Source organism: Grammomys surdaster, unplaced genomic scaffold (genome assembly GCF_004785775.1).
Source record: "Grammomys surdaster isolate TR1022 unplaced genomic scaffold, NIH_TR_1.0 165, whole genome shotgun sequence".
In the NCBI taxonomy this organism is placed as follows: domain Eukaryota; kingdom Metazoa; phylum Chordata; class Mammalia; order Rodentia; family Muridae; genus Grammomys; species Grammomys surdaster.
In genome coordinates, this window is record NW_021604613.1 from 12,903,260 (window position 1) to 12,920,333 (window position 17,074).

Consider the following 17,074-nt stretch of genomic DNA (forward strand, 5'->3'; position numbering starts at 1 on the left):
GGGTAAAAAAAAAATGGAGAAAGGGGGTGGGGATTGCATTCTTTCTACTCTCCCAGTATAGGAACCACTACTCTGATTTGTCTGACTGTTCAACAACATGAGGCATTACCTGATCTGCTGCAGACATTCTACTGCAGATGCAAAACAAGCATCCTTTGTGGTTGGCAACACCTGCACAAGGAGAATGAGTGTCAGAAGAGAGGTGTCTTCTGTAACAAGAAAATGAACCATCCTAGAGGACCCAGCCTGCGGGGGAGGACCCAGCCTGCGGGGGATCATTGCCATTAACACGAGCACTGCTCATGTAAACTAGAATCCTTCACAGCAAAGAAAAACACCTTTGACAAGGAACTAAAATCCACTATACCTTTTTACCCTCTCCAAGGATTGACAAGGTTGCTGGCCAGAATTTCCTACAATGAAACCATAAACTGTTAGTACAAGACATCAGTATGGTAGACACGCCCTTTATAAAGGTGACGGTTGTCTTGGCTTCCCTGCTCCCATTAACAACAACTTTTCTACAAATTGGTTCTGGGTTTCATGTTTTTATTTACTTTTTTCCTAAGTTTTAGGAAACATCCTGGAAATGGCTTAATACTGTGAATGAAAATTCCTGAGAAGAAGCTCTATCTGGCTGTGAATGAAAGCTCCCAGAAGGAGTCTGTGTCTGCAGAGAATAATGAACTGGAATCTCAGTGCTCTGAGAGACTGGAGTTTGTAGGTTCAAAAGCTAATTACTTTATCTTGGGTAACTTTAGCCTTCTGGAACAGCCACTCCTGGCTCTGAATCTGAAAAAAAAAACAACTAATAATAATAAACAAAAAACCTCTTAGAAGCCATTAACTTAGCAGAACACTTTTCTAGTAATCCAAGAGCTAAGAATGCTATGAGATAGCATCTTGGGCCTTTAAAATAGCTATAAAATAGCTGCACACCCCCAGCCCCCTCCCAGCCTGTCTCAATGTATCTGCCTCTCTGGTGTACCCAATACATTTTAAACTTTCCTTGATTGATGATCTTCTTTGTTCTGTAAAGCTACAAAACCTGCTTCCATGTTAGAGCATGGAATTTGGGATAACTTAAGACAGTGTTCCTGATCTATGGTCACTTATTTTTTTTTTAAAGATTTATTTATTTATTTATTATATGTAAGTACACTGTAGCTGTCTTCAGACACCCATATGAGGGCATCAGATCTCATTGTAGATGGTTGTGAGCCACCATGTGGTTGCTGGGATTTGAACTCATGACCTCTTGAAGAGCAGTCAGTGCTCTTAACCGCTGAGCCATCTCTCCAGCCCCTATGGTCACTTATAATGGCCCTAGAATAAACAATCTCTTATTCCCTTTAAGATGAGAGCTGTGGTTTTTTATGTTGGCAATAGCAGCTACTATATCCCAAGGGGCTTTGTCATCCTAGAACCTCAATCTACATCCAAATACCACAGACTACAGCCCAGAATATGTTCTTCATTTACCTTTATCACATTTTTATTGCTAAATTATTCCACTGAAAAAAATGACTTCCCAATAAACTGTATGCCCTTTTTTTGACAGTGTGAATACACCGCCCTTGAGTGGACTGGACTCAGCTTTATCTACTCTAGAGAAAGAGTGATAATGACTCCCTCCAACAAGAACCAAGGGTCTGAGATAGTAAGAAAACTTTTATATCTAAAGTTTTAAATTGCAAATGATGAGGGAAGGATGAAAAGACAAGGAACACCAAAGTATACATCTTTATTAGGTAACGGTTGTGGATAGCTGTGAAGCTGTTTGTATTTTGATGCTAATCCAGCTTCCCCTGGGACTAGTAGTGAATCAAGTACTCAGGACTTCATGTGACCCTTCTAAGGAAACCAATCACTGGGTGAGTAGGCGGGACTTTCGGGTCAGAGGGAGGAAGAAAAGAGTCAGGAGAGAAATACACGCTTTTGGATGGGGACAGGGGGAAGACAAGATATAGCTGCTAATGACACCCGGTTTAGATGGCGAATCCGCCAGGATTGTCACCGGAGGATTTAAGTTTAATATGGCTTACAAGACTAGGATTCTAGTTGTTCCACACAAAGATTGAGTTACCACTGATTCTGAACTAAGTTTGTGTGGTGCTTTCCTTCACATGGAGGTTCTACTGGGTTCCAGAGAGAAAAGTCAGGTCGAAAAGCGTGGGTTTGCAAGAAATGCACCCCAAAAGGCCGTGGGAATTTTGAAGCATGGGGCTGGTGTGGGAACTTAAGAGAGCTGGGTGGAGAGTTTTTGGAGCTCTGAGTCAGAGAGTCTTCATGAGATGAGAACTGGCTGGCCGGCCAGCCTGCCAGGGCCTGCTGGTTAACGAGGATTGCATTTTTAAGTATTTCTCACAACAAGGTAAAATGAGCCATTTAGTTTATATATGATAATGTGATAAAAACGTTCAGATGAATAAACAAGTTCATAACCATCTTGGAATCCTCTCAGAAATGCAGACCATTAAATCCTACTATTGTGCTGACAGGGCAGATGAGCAAGCTGAGAAACCACACACACACATACATAAGTAGATGCCAATAAATTCTCGGCAGTGCAGAAGGATCTTCAGTTCAAACTTTTGGTTCTGCTCACAACCACAGTACCTACCTCTGTACTCCAAGAAAGCCCAGGAGAGCAATATCTTCCTGCTTGTTTAGTCGAAGAACACATTCCCAGTAAATGTCTTCCTCTCGGTCATTATCCAGGGCATAGAGCATGAAGAGAGGTGGGTAGAGCCGAGGCAGCAGCACCGGAAGCAGTAAGCCAGAACTTGTGACTACGTAACTACAAACAAGAAGTGGGAAGGCAGGCACACGAATACTAGTCAGAGACGGAGCTTCCTTATAAACTGCAAGGTTCACAGGATGTTTTTGCAGAGTGCTGTTCTATACACGTAGAGCTGACTGTCTTGAACCAACTGCCAATTCTTTTGGATGACTAGAAATCAAACTGAGAACTGAGGATGCCCTTGCAGGGTCACCTAACTCAGCCTTTGCTCAGCTGCCTTCAGGACTGACCACATGTGGCTGCTCCCTCCCTGAGAACAGCTAGTAGCACAGGGAACCTTAGACAGGATCGCTGAGGAAATGAGGAACCAGGCCTGGGGAAAGCAGCCATCACTGAGGTTCCTCAGGAGTCCATGCAGCCTTCACACCATGTCTTCACCACCTCACGCAGCTCAACTCACCCTGGCTCTGGTGACTCGGATCTGGAATCCGATTTCCCAGTACAGAAGGATCTCCTTCCCATGGGCAGAGGAGCAGAGAGAGGAATTGTGCTGCCCTCCTCAGGAAGCTCAGGAAACAAGAACCTAAATGAAAATTGAAAACAAACCGTAAGATTCTAGGTCCAGAGCAGCTGAAAATAGTAAATATGAACTTCCAGCAGCTGATCTACCTAAGGGCCTATAAAACTAAACTTTAACTATGTTAGCTCCTAGGGGGTCTCAAATGATGCTTCCTACAGAATAAGAATGGAGTGACTAAGTGACAGTTCCAAAATCCTTCCCCAGCGGGGGTTTATCTGAGTAAGGAATTCTCTACCAGAAGTCAACCTGCATCAACTCAAATCAGAAACTCAAACTAACTCTGAACACTAGTCTCAGAACATAACCCCAAGTGAACTACAGAGATCTCAATGTAAATTTTAAAACTCTTTTCTAAAATGCAGACTTGCTGAAGGTTAATTCTTCAAATGATAATGGACTAAATTATTGACTATTTCCTGGGTTTGCTTTTCCTCCATGCCTTGATTTTTGCCCTAGAGAAGTAGGTCTCAATCTGTGGGACGGGGATCTCACATCAGATAGTTACTCTACAGTTCATAACAGTAGCAAAATTACAGTTATGAAGTAGCAACATAGTAATTTTATGGCTGGGGTCACCACAACATGAGGAACTGTATTAAAGGCAGCAGCATTAGGAAGGTTGGGAACCAGCGCTCTAGGCCTTTATCTTTGACTTCTGGTATGTTGCTGGGCCTACCATATGTTTACTGTCTGGTTTATTTCAGAGACTTAAATCTTGACCTTTCAATATTGTAATATTGTTTATTTTTTTATGGAGTTACAGCTTGCCGTCTACCTCTGCTCTCTTTATAGCTGGGAATACTAAAAAGCAAATTTAAGAAAGTTCTTTTTAGCACACATACCTAGCCAAGGCTGAGCGGAAACACTCCCATTGTAGGGATGGATGCCTTTCACAGACATGCTGCTCCTCCAAACCTGACACACTCCAAGTGTGCTTAGCATTTTGAGCTTGGTAATATAAGGACATTTCTGGGGCAAATTCCTAAGTGACTCAGTAGGGAACTCATGTGTTGGTTTAAAACTCCAGCTTGGTGCTGCTGGGATCTGTCTTCTCTACGCCAGTTCCTGGCTCATCTAACCATGTCTCACCTCTTAATACTTCCTGGTCGGTCAGGCATCCAGACCTGAAGCAGACAGCAAGCACTTCATTGTAGCTTCTGCCTCACTCTTTCCTTGTTGTTTTTTAAAGAGATAATCACACTGATACACTACATGTGTTATCTGCTCTTCCTTACTCTAGTTCAGAAGCTGAGGAAGACTTTTCTTTTTTCAGTGTTTTGTCTGGCTGACACTGTAAGTGCTCATCTGGCATCTGCTGAGTAAATGAGTATACATGGTGCTGCTGTGAAGGGAGGGAACTGGACAGATCCTCAGAGACTGACCTTCAGTGAACTCTATTCTGTGGTTAGGTTTTAGAGGCATGATTAAGCCTAGAAGTTAAATACAAATATAACTACAATATTTTACACCAAATTAGACTTAGAAAACCAGAGTTTATTTTAGCCTTCAGTAATATTAAATGAGAACACGTATAAGGTGGTAAAAATCACATGAACAATTAAAACTGCCCTTCCATTATTTAGTTTATTTATGGATCTGTAGCCCAAAGCTAGTTTTGGATGAATACTTCCTATTATAAAGGGAAGCACTTAAGCACCTCACAAGACTGCAATATCTAGACTTAGGCTGAAGATGCCACAGTATTAACAGGACACTCTACAGCTTTCAAACATCAGTGTAACGACCTTACCTCACAAGCTGGAAAATCCTCTTGAGATAAGACTTAATCTCCTTCACAGCTTCCTGCAGTAAGCGGCGGTTGGCCCCTACACCCACATAAGTCATTCTATACACTGCAACCAGGGTCTCCACAAGCCTGCCCAGTGGGTGCAGAGGAGTGTCACAGGCCTGAGACCAGAAGCAAGAAACATGATCAACAAGCAGCAAGAGCAATAGCAGCAGAAACCAGTCCATAATAAACCATTTCCATGGTGTCAGGAGTCAGTCTGGGGTCAGGAAAACTCCAATGCCTTCCCTTTGCAAATCTTTAGTCTGTGTGAATTCAGGAGCTATGGTTGAGATACTTGTTCTGAGACAGGTCTCATACTGTAGAACAGCAGGAGCAATGTCAGTACTTGCTTTTCTTCAAGGTAACATTCCATACACATCCTATCTATGTCATGTTTCATTTTTGCTTTTCTTTTTATATATTTTAAGAGTTTTAAAGAATTATGTATGTGTGATTGCATGCAGATGCCCAGAGGCCAAAGCCTCAGAAGCCTAGGGCAGCTGTTGCAGGCAGTTGCAGGTAGCCTGATGTGGGTATTGGGTGAACTCAGGCCCTCTGCTCCTAACTGTTGAGTCAGCTCTCCAGCACCTGCCCTTTGTTTGTTTTGGAAATAGGGTCCTGGTACTAGCTTAGGTTGGCCTCAAATTTGTGATTGATCTTCCTGCCTTAGCTTGTCAGGGGCTAAAAATGTGCCTGGATGATTTTTGTTAAGTTTAAAATGTTAAAATCTTTCTTGTGATGACACTCTACATCAGGAATTCCATTTTGTCCTTTTTTATGGCTCAGGTTTTCTACTGCAGAAGAGTTAGTAATGGTGTTTTTTGCAGAGGATGACTTTGGCTAACAATACTGTACAGCTCAAAACAGACACAAGAAAGGACTTTGTTTTTCATCACAAAGACAACTAAGTATCCTGAATCGATCAATACAGAATATATAAATGTACTAGATATCTATCAATTACAAAAAAAAAAATTAGAGCCAAGTATAGTGGTTAAAACCTATAATTTCTGCATTTGGGAGGCTCAGGCAGGAAGATTACCCTGAGCTCAAGGCCAACCTGGGCTACACAGTGAGACCATCTTTTTTTTTTTTTTTTTTTTTACGTTTTTCCGAGACAGGGTTTCTCTGTGTAGTCCTGGCTGTCCTAGAACTCACTCTGTAGACCAGGCTGGCCAAGAAATCAGAAATCCACCTGCCCTCCCAAGTGCTGGGATTAAAGGCGTGCGCCACCACTGTCTGGCGAGACCATCTTTTTTAAAAGTCAATGATTTAGTAAATAAAACAGAGAAAGTAAACCCATTAGGTTAACATCTGAATGATGACTGTGTTTGTCTGGAGAGTCTACAGGTGGAGCAGAGACAAGACAAGGTTTCAGGCCACTTAGCCTGGCTACATGGTTCTTAGCAGACGGCCTAGAAGTCCTGGTCCCTTCCATGTGCCGAGACTTCAGGTGTCCATGACCACACCCAGTTCTACAGCTACTTGATCATTAACTAACAAAGCCGACATCATTTTGACTTGCTTACCTTTATTAAATACTTCTTGATATCATCATATTTCTCCACAGAGAAGGTGCCTACGTGCTGGGGAATGTACTCCAAACTCTCCAAGGTCTGAGTCTGTGAACGGCTTAGTATTTCTGGACTATAAAGAGGAAGAAGAAGGCCAGCATTTCATATGAGAACAGCTGTAAATGTGCACCTCGAACAATCACCAGCTGAGGAGGGAGAGGAGAATCTGGCACAGACCCACCTTGCTCACCACGAGCATTCATTGACCTAGCACAGGCCTAACACATTCATCAATAGCAGCTGACCTGAGGTTATATAAATCTACCCAAAATGGTATTGGCTGACCTGCTACTCAGAGCATAAATTCACCCAGCACAAGCCTGATATACTCTACATATCTGACCTGCTACCCAAATGCAAATGAAAAGTAGCATAAAACCAATTTCTAGAAAATCAAATGACATCACTAATCTGAAGAAATCCCTCGTTTCGCTGTCTGAAGAGACCTCCAAACATCGCAAAGATCCTTATTGGACTTGATTTACTCTATTACAATAGAAAAGGCTGTGTACAGCTCTTGACAGTGTACAGCCCTTAAAGAAGAAGGTTGCCTTTACATAGACAAGACAAGGAGGGTTAAAGAGAGCATGAAATAGGTAGTGAAGGCCCTAAGAAAAATCAGAGAGAGAAAGAGACAGATGAAGGCTGGTACAAGAATTGGTTTTCAGCCTCTCCAAGGTTGTCAACCCTATTTCCTCCCATCTTAGGACCATTATTTGGGTTCTTTTTGCTTTTTTCTGCTGGTCCCTGGCCCTCAAATAGGCGGACTAACTCTGTGATACAACAGGTAAATAATTTGGTAGCAAAACCTACTCAGATACATTATCATAAGTTAGCTATGGAGGACCACGAGACTCAAGATGAGGTTGTTACTTTATACAGGGTGTTTCCAAAACCCATCTCCACCCAACCTAAAAGGGGGGACTTCCGCCCCTAGACCAAGCAGAGAGGGGCCACCCAGAACCCCTTCTGTCAGGCGATCTCAATTCTTGCTTAGGCTTCAAGGCTAAGCACTGCAAGGGAATATAAATAAAAGATAAAAATATCTCTCTGGGTTCCCTGAGGGACAAGCCTGACTGCATAGGGGTTGATGTCAAAAGTATCCCCTCTCCAGGAAAAAGACATCGGGATGGGTATGGCCCTCATGCCTCACTGGACAATGACAGGGGGACTGGAGCCATTACAAGGTCCCCTTCAAGTACTGGAGGTCAGGCCTCTATCCCCGCCTTTGAAAGGTTAGAATTGCCACAACCCTTCTATACTTAGAGAAGGGAGGAGATGTCAGGGGCAGCCCTGCTTACACACTGAAGGCCTAAAATCAGCCATAGGCCTAAAATCAGCAATAGGCCTGTCATACATGTATACTAACACCAAGTCTTGGGTCTCAGTGGAAAAACATTGAAACAGATGGCTATAAGCTAATGTAAACAGGCAGCTTTTGTGGAAATTTACCAGCCTGAGGAGTCATAGACCTTGTAAATAGGTAGCCTTGGCAGACAATACCAACTTAGATAAGGACAAGTGAGTCATAGGCAGAGTCATAGTGACTTGTCCCCTGAACCTTCACCCAGCCGATACCCGGTTCTGAAGATATCTGTATTCCCCCTGAACACCCACACTCCAGTGTCATTCCCTTTCCCACATCCTCCTTTCTGTGTTTATAACCCCTGTGTGAATGAATTATGATTTGAGAAAAAACAAATTATATAAAAAAAAAAGACCTAGAAGGAGTTGGGAAGAGGGTGAATATTATTAAAGTACATTGTATGAAATGATCAAAAATCAAAACCATTTTTAAGAGGCTACTAAAGAGAAATCAATACTGTATCATTGCAAGCAAAAAAAAAAAAAATGAAAAGAAAATCAAATGTAGCAGCTATACACAAAGATCAAAGTCAGCAGTTCTTGATGTTTTAAAATTTTTAGGCATATTTTGTGTTCAAATGTTTTGCCTGAAAAAAAAATATATATATATCTGCCCATCTGTATGCATGCACCAGAAGAGAATCCTTATCCTCCAGAACTGGAGTTACAGACAGTGTGAGCCACCATGTGGGTGCTAGAAATTAAGCCTGGGTCTTTTACAAGAGCAGCCTCTTGTAGAGGCTCTGAGGCTCTTATGAACCTGAGTCCTGTCTCCATGTGCATTTCTTGGTATTTCAACAGTAAGGAAGAGAGCTAACAACTACCTGCAAGTATACTCATGACTGTTTCAGGGAAATTCAGTTTAAATGCTCAGCAATGCTTGTGAGTTAGGAAAGGCAAAGACAGTCTGATGGAGAAAGGATAAAAGCTAAAGGAGAAAGGTGAGCGACAAGTCCATCTGTAATTTTCTTTCTTTTTTTTTAAAAAAAAAATTATTTATTTTATTTATATGTCATTGTCTTCAGACACACCAGAAGAGGGCATTGAATCCCATTACAGATGGTTGTGAGCCATCATGTGGTTGCTGGGAATTGAACTCAGGACCTCTGGAAGAGCAGTCAGTGCTCTTAACCACTGAGCCATCTCTCCAGCTCCCCATCTGTAATTTTCTTTTAGTGCTTTGGAAATGTTGGGCCATTTCTCCCTGGGCTGCAGGCTCTTGCTTCCATGCTGCACATACACACTCACTCACTCACTCACTGTGGGGCTCTGTGTGTGGTGCACTTCTTCTAGCCACTGTCAGGATCTTCCTCTTTAAATGTGACTGTGCCGACTCTGAACATACTTTCAAATGAGGTTCTTCTGTTAGGGACAAACCAGTCCAAGCGACCCACAATTCACTCTGGCCAGGAGCTTCCAAGCTCATTGACTTTCAAATCATACTACATTTGTAGCTGAGTATAGCAAACCTGATCACTGTCTGGCTTCAATCTCCTGACTTGACTGCTCTGCCATGTGCTATGCAGGTGTTTGCTCACCTGTCTCTGTGCTGGCGACGGTTGGTGGTCAAGGCCACAGCGATATTATCCCATGCTTTCCAAACTTCCCCTTGACCTGGACTCTCACAGCCCAGCTGGCGCCAGCATTCGTCAAACACTGCTCTCCATTTCTCATCTGCGGCCACCGCCAGGCTCCCCAGCTTCCTGCTGACAGAGCAAGCCGCACCAAAATTTATTCTTCACCGCATTATGAATTCATCCCCAAGGATAAAGACTTTTTACATAAACTTCAAACACTTCTGTGACCCAAACTGTGTGCACATGTTATATGTGTCTGTGTGTGTACACTCCTTCACCTCGCACATGTATATACATTGTGTGTGTATGTGTGCATGCCAATGTATGTCTGAGCTTTTCTTGGCATTTCAATTCGGAATGCTTTTCCTGTCACCTGCATCTGTACCCTTCACAGCAGGCTCATTCCTAGATCTGCACCTGTGTGCTGGGGCACACGCCCTACAGACAGGACTACAGACGTGGCCCTCTATCTAGGTGGCAGCTGACATGACTTAATGGAAGATATTTAAAAAGAACAATTTTAAAATGTCGAATTTGCTTTAAAATATTAACCTGCTTTGATCAAAGCATGACAACTCAAAAACATTCAGTAACTGCCCCAGCTAGTACTCACAAGGCTTTGGGCTTGTCCTTATCACTCTCATAGAGGCTAGGTTTGAAGTAGGTCCCAGTGATTTTTATCCCAGATCCCCATTCTCCACTAAAATAACCTTCAATATAATCTCCATTTGGCATAGTCAGTGTTCCCTGGTTAAAGCAAAAGAGAAGCAGAGTTAGAAAAATGTTTACACTTATAGAATTAAGAGGAAAAACAGTACGACTCACTTAACACTTTCCTTTGTAATTTGCTTTTTTCCCATTCTCAGTTCTGATTAAGAAACAAAAATGCATGCATGCACATGCCAGAAAAAACACGAGACAATTCATGGGTAGGGTAAAGAGAAAGAGCAGGAAAATGGGAAGACTTTTAGTTGTGTGGAACACACACTGTATCCAAGTCACAGGCCACTGCTGACAGTGTTCAGGAGGGGTGTCACAGCTGCTAACATCTATCTGCCTTAGAAAATACCAAAGGATCCAAATCACTCTCTGAGATTCTATCTTGGGAAAGTGGGATGAGGGAAGGAGAAAATTAAACCCAACACGAGAAGGAAGAATATGAAGAACAGACACCACTGAAATAGAAACCCAAGTACTATGGGAAAACACACATACACTGAATCAGAGTTGATTTTCTGAAAACATACAAAAGAGTAACTTGAGTGTTGTGTACACTCCTCTAACTCTAGCATGTGGACGTGGGGCCGAAGGACCAGAAGTTCAAGGTCATCTGCAACTGCATAGGGGTTTACACCACTTCCTTCCAAGGAACATCGGAGATTTAATGGGAAAATGTACCGAGGCAGTGAAATATTAATGTACAAAATGTATTTAGACTCTTGAAAAACTTTCTAAAGTCAAGAAAAATAAATGAGAGTGTAAACAGAAGAACAAAGTTGTTTCCAACCTTTCCGCTAAGCGTCCAGTCATCAGAAAATTCTCCTTCATAGATAGTATCATCTTCAGAAAGCAAAACCCCAGTTCCCTATATGAAGAAGCAAAACACAAGTCACAAGACAGACCGCAGAAGACCTGAAAGTGCACACAGCCACACCCAGAAGGCCTCCCACCATCTGCAAAGTAGAAAATAGTTCTAAGAAAGTCATACAGGGCCAGGCATGGTGGCTCAGGCCTGGGATCCCAGGATCAAGAGACAGTAGTAGTTTTTCGATGAGTTCTAGGCCAGGCAGGGAGTCACACAGGGAGACCCAGCCTGGCCTGGATTACAGAGTGCAATCTCATCTCAAGAAGCCAAAACAAAAGTAGAACATTAATTAAAAGATAACTTAAAGGTTAGGGACATAGGAGATTTCAAAAGCTGATACGAAACACATATAAACAGTCCACTCACCGCCATTTTGTTAAGGTGGAAGTTGCCTTCGTAGTATAGCCCAAACTGGGTGACCACCACACCATGCCCTTGACATACGTCGTCCTGCCACATGCCCATGTACTTCTCTCCCCTGCACAGAAATAAGAAAACAAAGATGAAAGCCAAATAAAACAAGGACACAGTGAGAAAAAGCTCCTCTTACAGGGACCTCAATTACACACCTGGTCTGGATTGCTGCCATCACCCTGGTCAAAGTGGCTCACTCCATCTTCTCAAAGAGAAGACACTGTGATAGCCAAGGACATGTCAGACATGCGGCACTCCCACAGGAGCCTGACACACTACCACACACTACCCAGCAGACTGAGAACACTCCACACACTTCCTTGATAACTTCAAGATGTGTTATGAAATGGCTATGGTGGAGTGTCCTTTTAATTCCCAACACTCACCAGGCAGATCTCCGAGAGACCAAGACGAGCCAGAGCTACACAGTGTGACTCTGTCTCATAATAAAATATGTAATTAAAAAGGAACATCACAAATTTAAGTATAATTGAATCAAACCTTTGAATAATTTTCCTTCCTAAAGTTTGTCATAAAAGATTTAAGTTTTACCCACTTAAACTTAGAAGGTTTATTTTACCATCTCTACTAAAATAATAAAATATGAATTAGGTACGGTGAGCCACTGTTACAATCCTACCACTTGGAAGGGTAAGTCACTGGAGGATCAAGTTAGAGCCAGACCTAGGCTAGAGAGAAGGACCTTTTCTCAAAGAGAGAAGAAAAACATAAAATAAGGCAAGAAGTAGCTTGGTGGTGCATGCTCAAAGCCCTGGGTAGAGGGAGACAGAGGTATATAAACTACTTGTTAAATCATATAGTTTGCTGGGCATGGTGGTGCACACCTTAAACCCAACACTCAGGAAGCAGAGGATCTCTGTGAGCTCCAGGCCAGCGTCATCTACATTATGAGTCCCAGGCCACCCAAGGGAACATAGTGAGATCTTGTCTCAAAAAAAAAAAAAAAAAAGAAAAAATATCTATGGTTTGGAGATTTAAAAAAAAATTAAATTTTTTACATTGTATATATTCAATTTGTGTGTTTGAGGGTAGGGCATGAATGGAAGTCACAGCCCATGTATGGAAGTCATAGGACAATCTGTGGAGTCAGTTCTCTCTTCTACCATGTGTCCAGAGATGGAACTCAGGTCCTTAGGCCCAGTAACAAATGTCTTTACCACAGAGTCATCTTGCTGGCCCATAAAAGTAATTAAAAAGAAATTCACGGGCTGGAGAGATGGCTCAGCAGTTAAGAGCACTGACTGCACTTCCAGAGGTCCTGAGTTCAAATCCCAGCAACCACATGGTGGCTCACAACCAACTGTAATGAGATCTGATGCCCCCTTCTGGTGTGTCTGAAGACAGCGACAGTGTACTCATATATAATAAGTAAATAAATCTTTAAAAAAAAAAAAATTCACATGATGACAGAACCTGGTGGCACATGCCTATAATCCTAATATAATGAGAGGAATGGGAGAGGGGATCAGGAGTTCAAGGCTAGCTTTAAGGCTATCCTCAACTCACTCAAATAAACAAAAAAAACACAAAAAATTCCCATATTACAGAAGCTATGGTGCTTAACATAAAGAGGGGTAGTACATTAAATCCAAAGTAAATTAGACCAAATCAAATATGAGAGCAAAAGAGTAATACTGCTCTCTAAGGCTTGGTTACCTGAATTTAAGGAGGTGGGCTTAACTCCTGGTGTGTGAGCATGACAGGAAGAGGTACTATATTTAACACAGTCAATGTCCAGCCCCAATGGTGCTGGTCTGTCACTGATCCCTTCTGCCATTCCTACTTCCTACTGACTTTCAGTAAAGGTTTTTTTCTGTATAATAAAGATATGGAAGGCACAGGATATAAGTCAGTTGGTGGAACGCTTGCCTGGCACACCCAAAGCTGTGTTTTTGAGCTTCAGGACTGCATAAACCAGGCATGGTGGCATACACCTGTAATCCTAGCACTTAGAAGATAGAGAGTGGAGGGTCTAAAATTTAGGTTCATCCTTGACTGTGTAAGGAATCTGAGACCACCTTGGGCTACACAGCTGATCAAGTAAAATTAATTAATTAATCAACTAGTTAATTAATTAAAAGATTTGGAAGCTTTTTTGAGGCAGTAAAACCTTTGTATATGTAAAAACGTAGGGAAAAAAAAAAAAAAAAACAATATCCATGTGAATTTTGAATGTTCCTGACTTTGTGAAGTAGTTTATTGTTTGGCCCATAAGGGGAAAAAAAAAAGATTCCTGACAACTGTTTCTTTATGGTAAGTTCTCTTTTTCTTTTCATTGGTGTGCTGGGTGAAGTGAACTAAGTCTCACTATGTTGCCCAGGCTGGCCTCAAACTTTAGATCTTCCTGCCTCAGCTTCTCTCAGCTAGGAACACAAGCACACACCTCTAAGTGTCACCATCCCAAACCAAAACGTTTCCTTAATGCTGTCAAATTAAGACGCTGCAGTTGGTGCTTCTTGAGTGTAAGACGTTCAAGTCTTCATCATCGGGGGCTAGAGACATGGCTCAGCAATAAAAAGCTTGTACTGTTCTTACAGAGGACCAGAGTTCAGTTCCCACCCCCCACATCTGCAGCTCACAACCACTAGTAACTCCAGCTCCAGAGTATTATCCAATGGCCTCTTCTGTCCTCCTCAGACAATGTACTCATATTACACAGGCATGCATGTACACACGTGCACACATGTGTAAGGAAATAGCGTGAGGGGTAGGGACATTATCTTCTCACTGTACACACTGTACACACTGTACACACCGTACACACCGTACACACCGTACACACTGTACACACTGTACACACTGTACACACTGAGACAGAAGCAGAGTGCTGTACCTGGTGATATCATCGAAGACACCGTATCCTGCTTTCTTATCCATTACCCACTGGCCAATGAACATGCTAGGCGAAGAAGACGTCAGCTTTCCACTCCGGAGAAGACCATGCCCATGGCGCATGTTATCTTGAAAGCAGCCTTCAAACACTTCACCAGAGGCATAGCTGTGGTTGGAAAGAACAGAAAGATAACATGCACATTACAAAGGGCTTATGGGTACCTATAATTATGTTTACCATTATTGAGCATTAAAAAATCAAAAACCCTCTAGTTTCAAGAACTGAGCCCCAAAAATCAAAGATAACATGAATAATATTTTGCATTAACATGAAAAATGTGTTTAGTCTCTTATAGGAATAAAATAATGAGCTATCAATGAGGAGGAAGAAGGCATAAAGTTTTCTCTAGATTATAGTCAAGTAAAGAAACAGACTTCTAGGTAAGACTTGTGTACAAAATCAGGGTTTATTCTACAGGTACAATGGAGATGTGAGCCACATTTAATAATATCATCATGCCAAAGAGGAAAGGATGCTCGTTCAATGACGACTTTGCACTCAGTTTTGGGTAATAAAAAGATAAAATCTACTCCTTAGAAATTCTGTCCGCACAAGCTTAAGCTCTACACGGATCTCTGAAGAGGCGGAATGAGACCAGCAACCTTTGAGATGCAGGTTGTTACCTGTAGACTCCTTGTCCACACATTTTCCCCTCTTTCCAATGGCCTACATAATGGTCGTCTTTGTTCAGGGCCTTGTTAGGGATTCTGTATTCACCGTACCTGCCAGGGAGAATAAAAAGAAGATGCACAGATGCAAAGTCTGAGCAAAGTGGCCCCCAGGCCTGCTCCTGAGTCCCTGGAGACGCTTTATTCTAAAGCTAATGAAGAGCAGGGCGCCTGTGCTCTTGCCTGTCTTCTTACGACTTCACAGCATCCCTCTGGGTAAGTCACGGTAGACAACAGCTCATGCTGTCTCATCTCTCTAGTAGGTAGAGTAAGACAGACAATACAAAGTCCCCTTTCCTTCTAAACCTATTTAAGATCTTAAAATCACAAAATTTGACATTATCACTCATGTACATTAACTTCTCTGCTTTATATATCTTTTAATAGTAAGATAATTTTTTCTTTAAGAGGACACAAAATATTTAACTGCCATAAATTTTTCTTGTAAATATATTTGGAATGTTAGAAAATCTAACGAGATGAGCCATGAGATGGCTCAGTGGGTAAAAGCATTAGCTACCTGCTGTCAACTTGGTGGCCCAAATTAAAATCTTCTGTTCACATAGTGGAAGGAGAGAACTGGATGTCAAAGTTGTCCTCTAGTCACCCATGGGGCATGGCACATGTGTACCCAGACACATACATTACACATAATGAATGAATGAATATGACAAAAAAAGAAAACAGCTGGGCGGTGGTGGCGCACGCCTTTAATCCCAGCACTTGAGAGGCAGAGGGAGGTGGATTTCTGAGTTCAAGGCCAGCCTGGTCTACAGAGTGAGTTCCAGGACACCAGAGCTACACAGAGAAACCCTCTCAAAAAACAGAACAAACTTATCCAAAATTGATGTCAGTAGAGTATTATTACAATAATGTCACTGCAAAATTCCCCTTTTAACAGGGAAACAAATTTGAAGTTACTTAAAAGCAGGCCAAAGGCACAGCTCAGTGGTAGAGCATTTGCCCAGCATTCCTGAGACCCTAGAGTCCATCCTCAACACAGGAAGCTGGGGGAGGAGAGGGAGGAGATGGGGCGGGTATTTCTGTAAAACCACTGAAAATAAAATGTCTCTATGTCCTCTGTGTAAAGTGACACTGCTGTGTCACCTGGCTGACATAAATATCCTCCATGTCTACAAGCCCTATATCTTCCACGTGAATCCTAACACCGCATTCCATGCCTACACAACACAAATCAACTGCTTGTCTGAAAACCATCCCAACACTGAGTAACTTGTGACCAGATTTAAATTACTCTCTGACTTAAGCCGTATGCTTACCCATCTTCCAGGCCATTCCTGAACATGCCAGAATACATCTTTCCATCAGGCCACTTCAGAACACCCCTGCAAGGCATGAGCAAAAAGTAATAACTGTCCACTAATGCTTCAGATAATCAATGTTCTTGCCATCATGTGACTGTCACCCTTCCTTCCCTGGAAACAAATATGAAGCATTCTTCACCTGCCATGAGGCTTCCCTGAAAGCCAGCGCCCATCGTAAGTGGCATCCTTTAGGCGAGTATCCTTGTAGAAAGTGTATTTGGCACTTCTTGAGATGGGTGGTTCCTGTCTCTGAACACTGCTGCCACCTCCGTAAAGTGGGAAATCAGACGTCCCCCTCAAAGCCTGATCCACAGCTTGGCTGATAGCCCGAAGCCACTTGGTCTAGAAGCAAAAAGCCCATGTCAGCAAGCAATAACCCATCCAGCACTACACTATGTGAACCACATAGTAAGCTTGCCTGGACCACAGAGTAAGACTCTACCTATAAATAGATAGATGATTGATAGATAGATAGATAGATAGATAGATAGATAGATAGATAGATAGATAGATAGATAGAATCACAAAGAACAATCAGGC

General features: G+C 42.3%; 1 protein-coding gene across 3 annotated transcripts in view; it reads right to left on the reverse strand.

The window, feature by feature from the left end:
• The window catches only part of Als2 (alsin Rho guanine nucleotide exchange factor ALS2), a 70,889-nt gene that overhangs the window by 5,132 nt on the left and 48,683 nt on the right, over positions 1-17,074 (reverse strand). For 2 of the 3 annotated variants that reach the window (XM_028765598.1, XM_028765599.1), the window contains exons 18-31: positions 16,674-16,876; positions 16,490-16,555; positions 15,165-15,263; positions 14,482-14,646; positions 11,580-11,691; positions 11,136-11,213; positions 10,242-10,375; positions 9,590-9,757; positions 6,642-6,759; positions 5,074-5,231; positions 3,204-3,326; positions 2,624-2,800; positions 368-413; positions 110-171 (exon numbers count right to left, since the gene is read on the reverse strand). In XM_028765598.1, coding sequence (XP_028621431.1) covers positions 110-171; positions 368-413; positions 2,624-2,800; positions 3,204-3,326; positions 5,074-5,231; positions 6,642-6,759; positions 9,590-9,757; positions 10,242-10,375; positions 11,136-11,213; positions 11,580-11,691; positions 14,482-14,646; positions 15,165-15,263; positions 16,490-16,555; positions 16,674-16,876 — 1,709 coding nt within the window. The remainder of the gene's footprint in view (positions 1-109; positions 172-367; positions 414-2,623; positions 2,801-3,203; positions 3,327-5,073; positions 5,232-6,641; positions 6,760-9,589; positions 9,758-10,241; positions 10,376-11,135; positions 11,214-11,579; positions 11,692-14,481; positions 14,647-15,164; positions 15,264-16,489; positions 16,556-16,673; positions 16,877-17,074) is intronic. The other variant, XM_028765600.1, reaches the window with a different exon arrangement.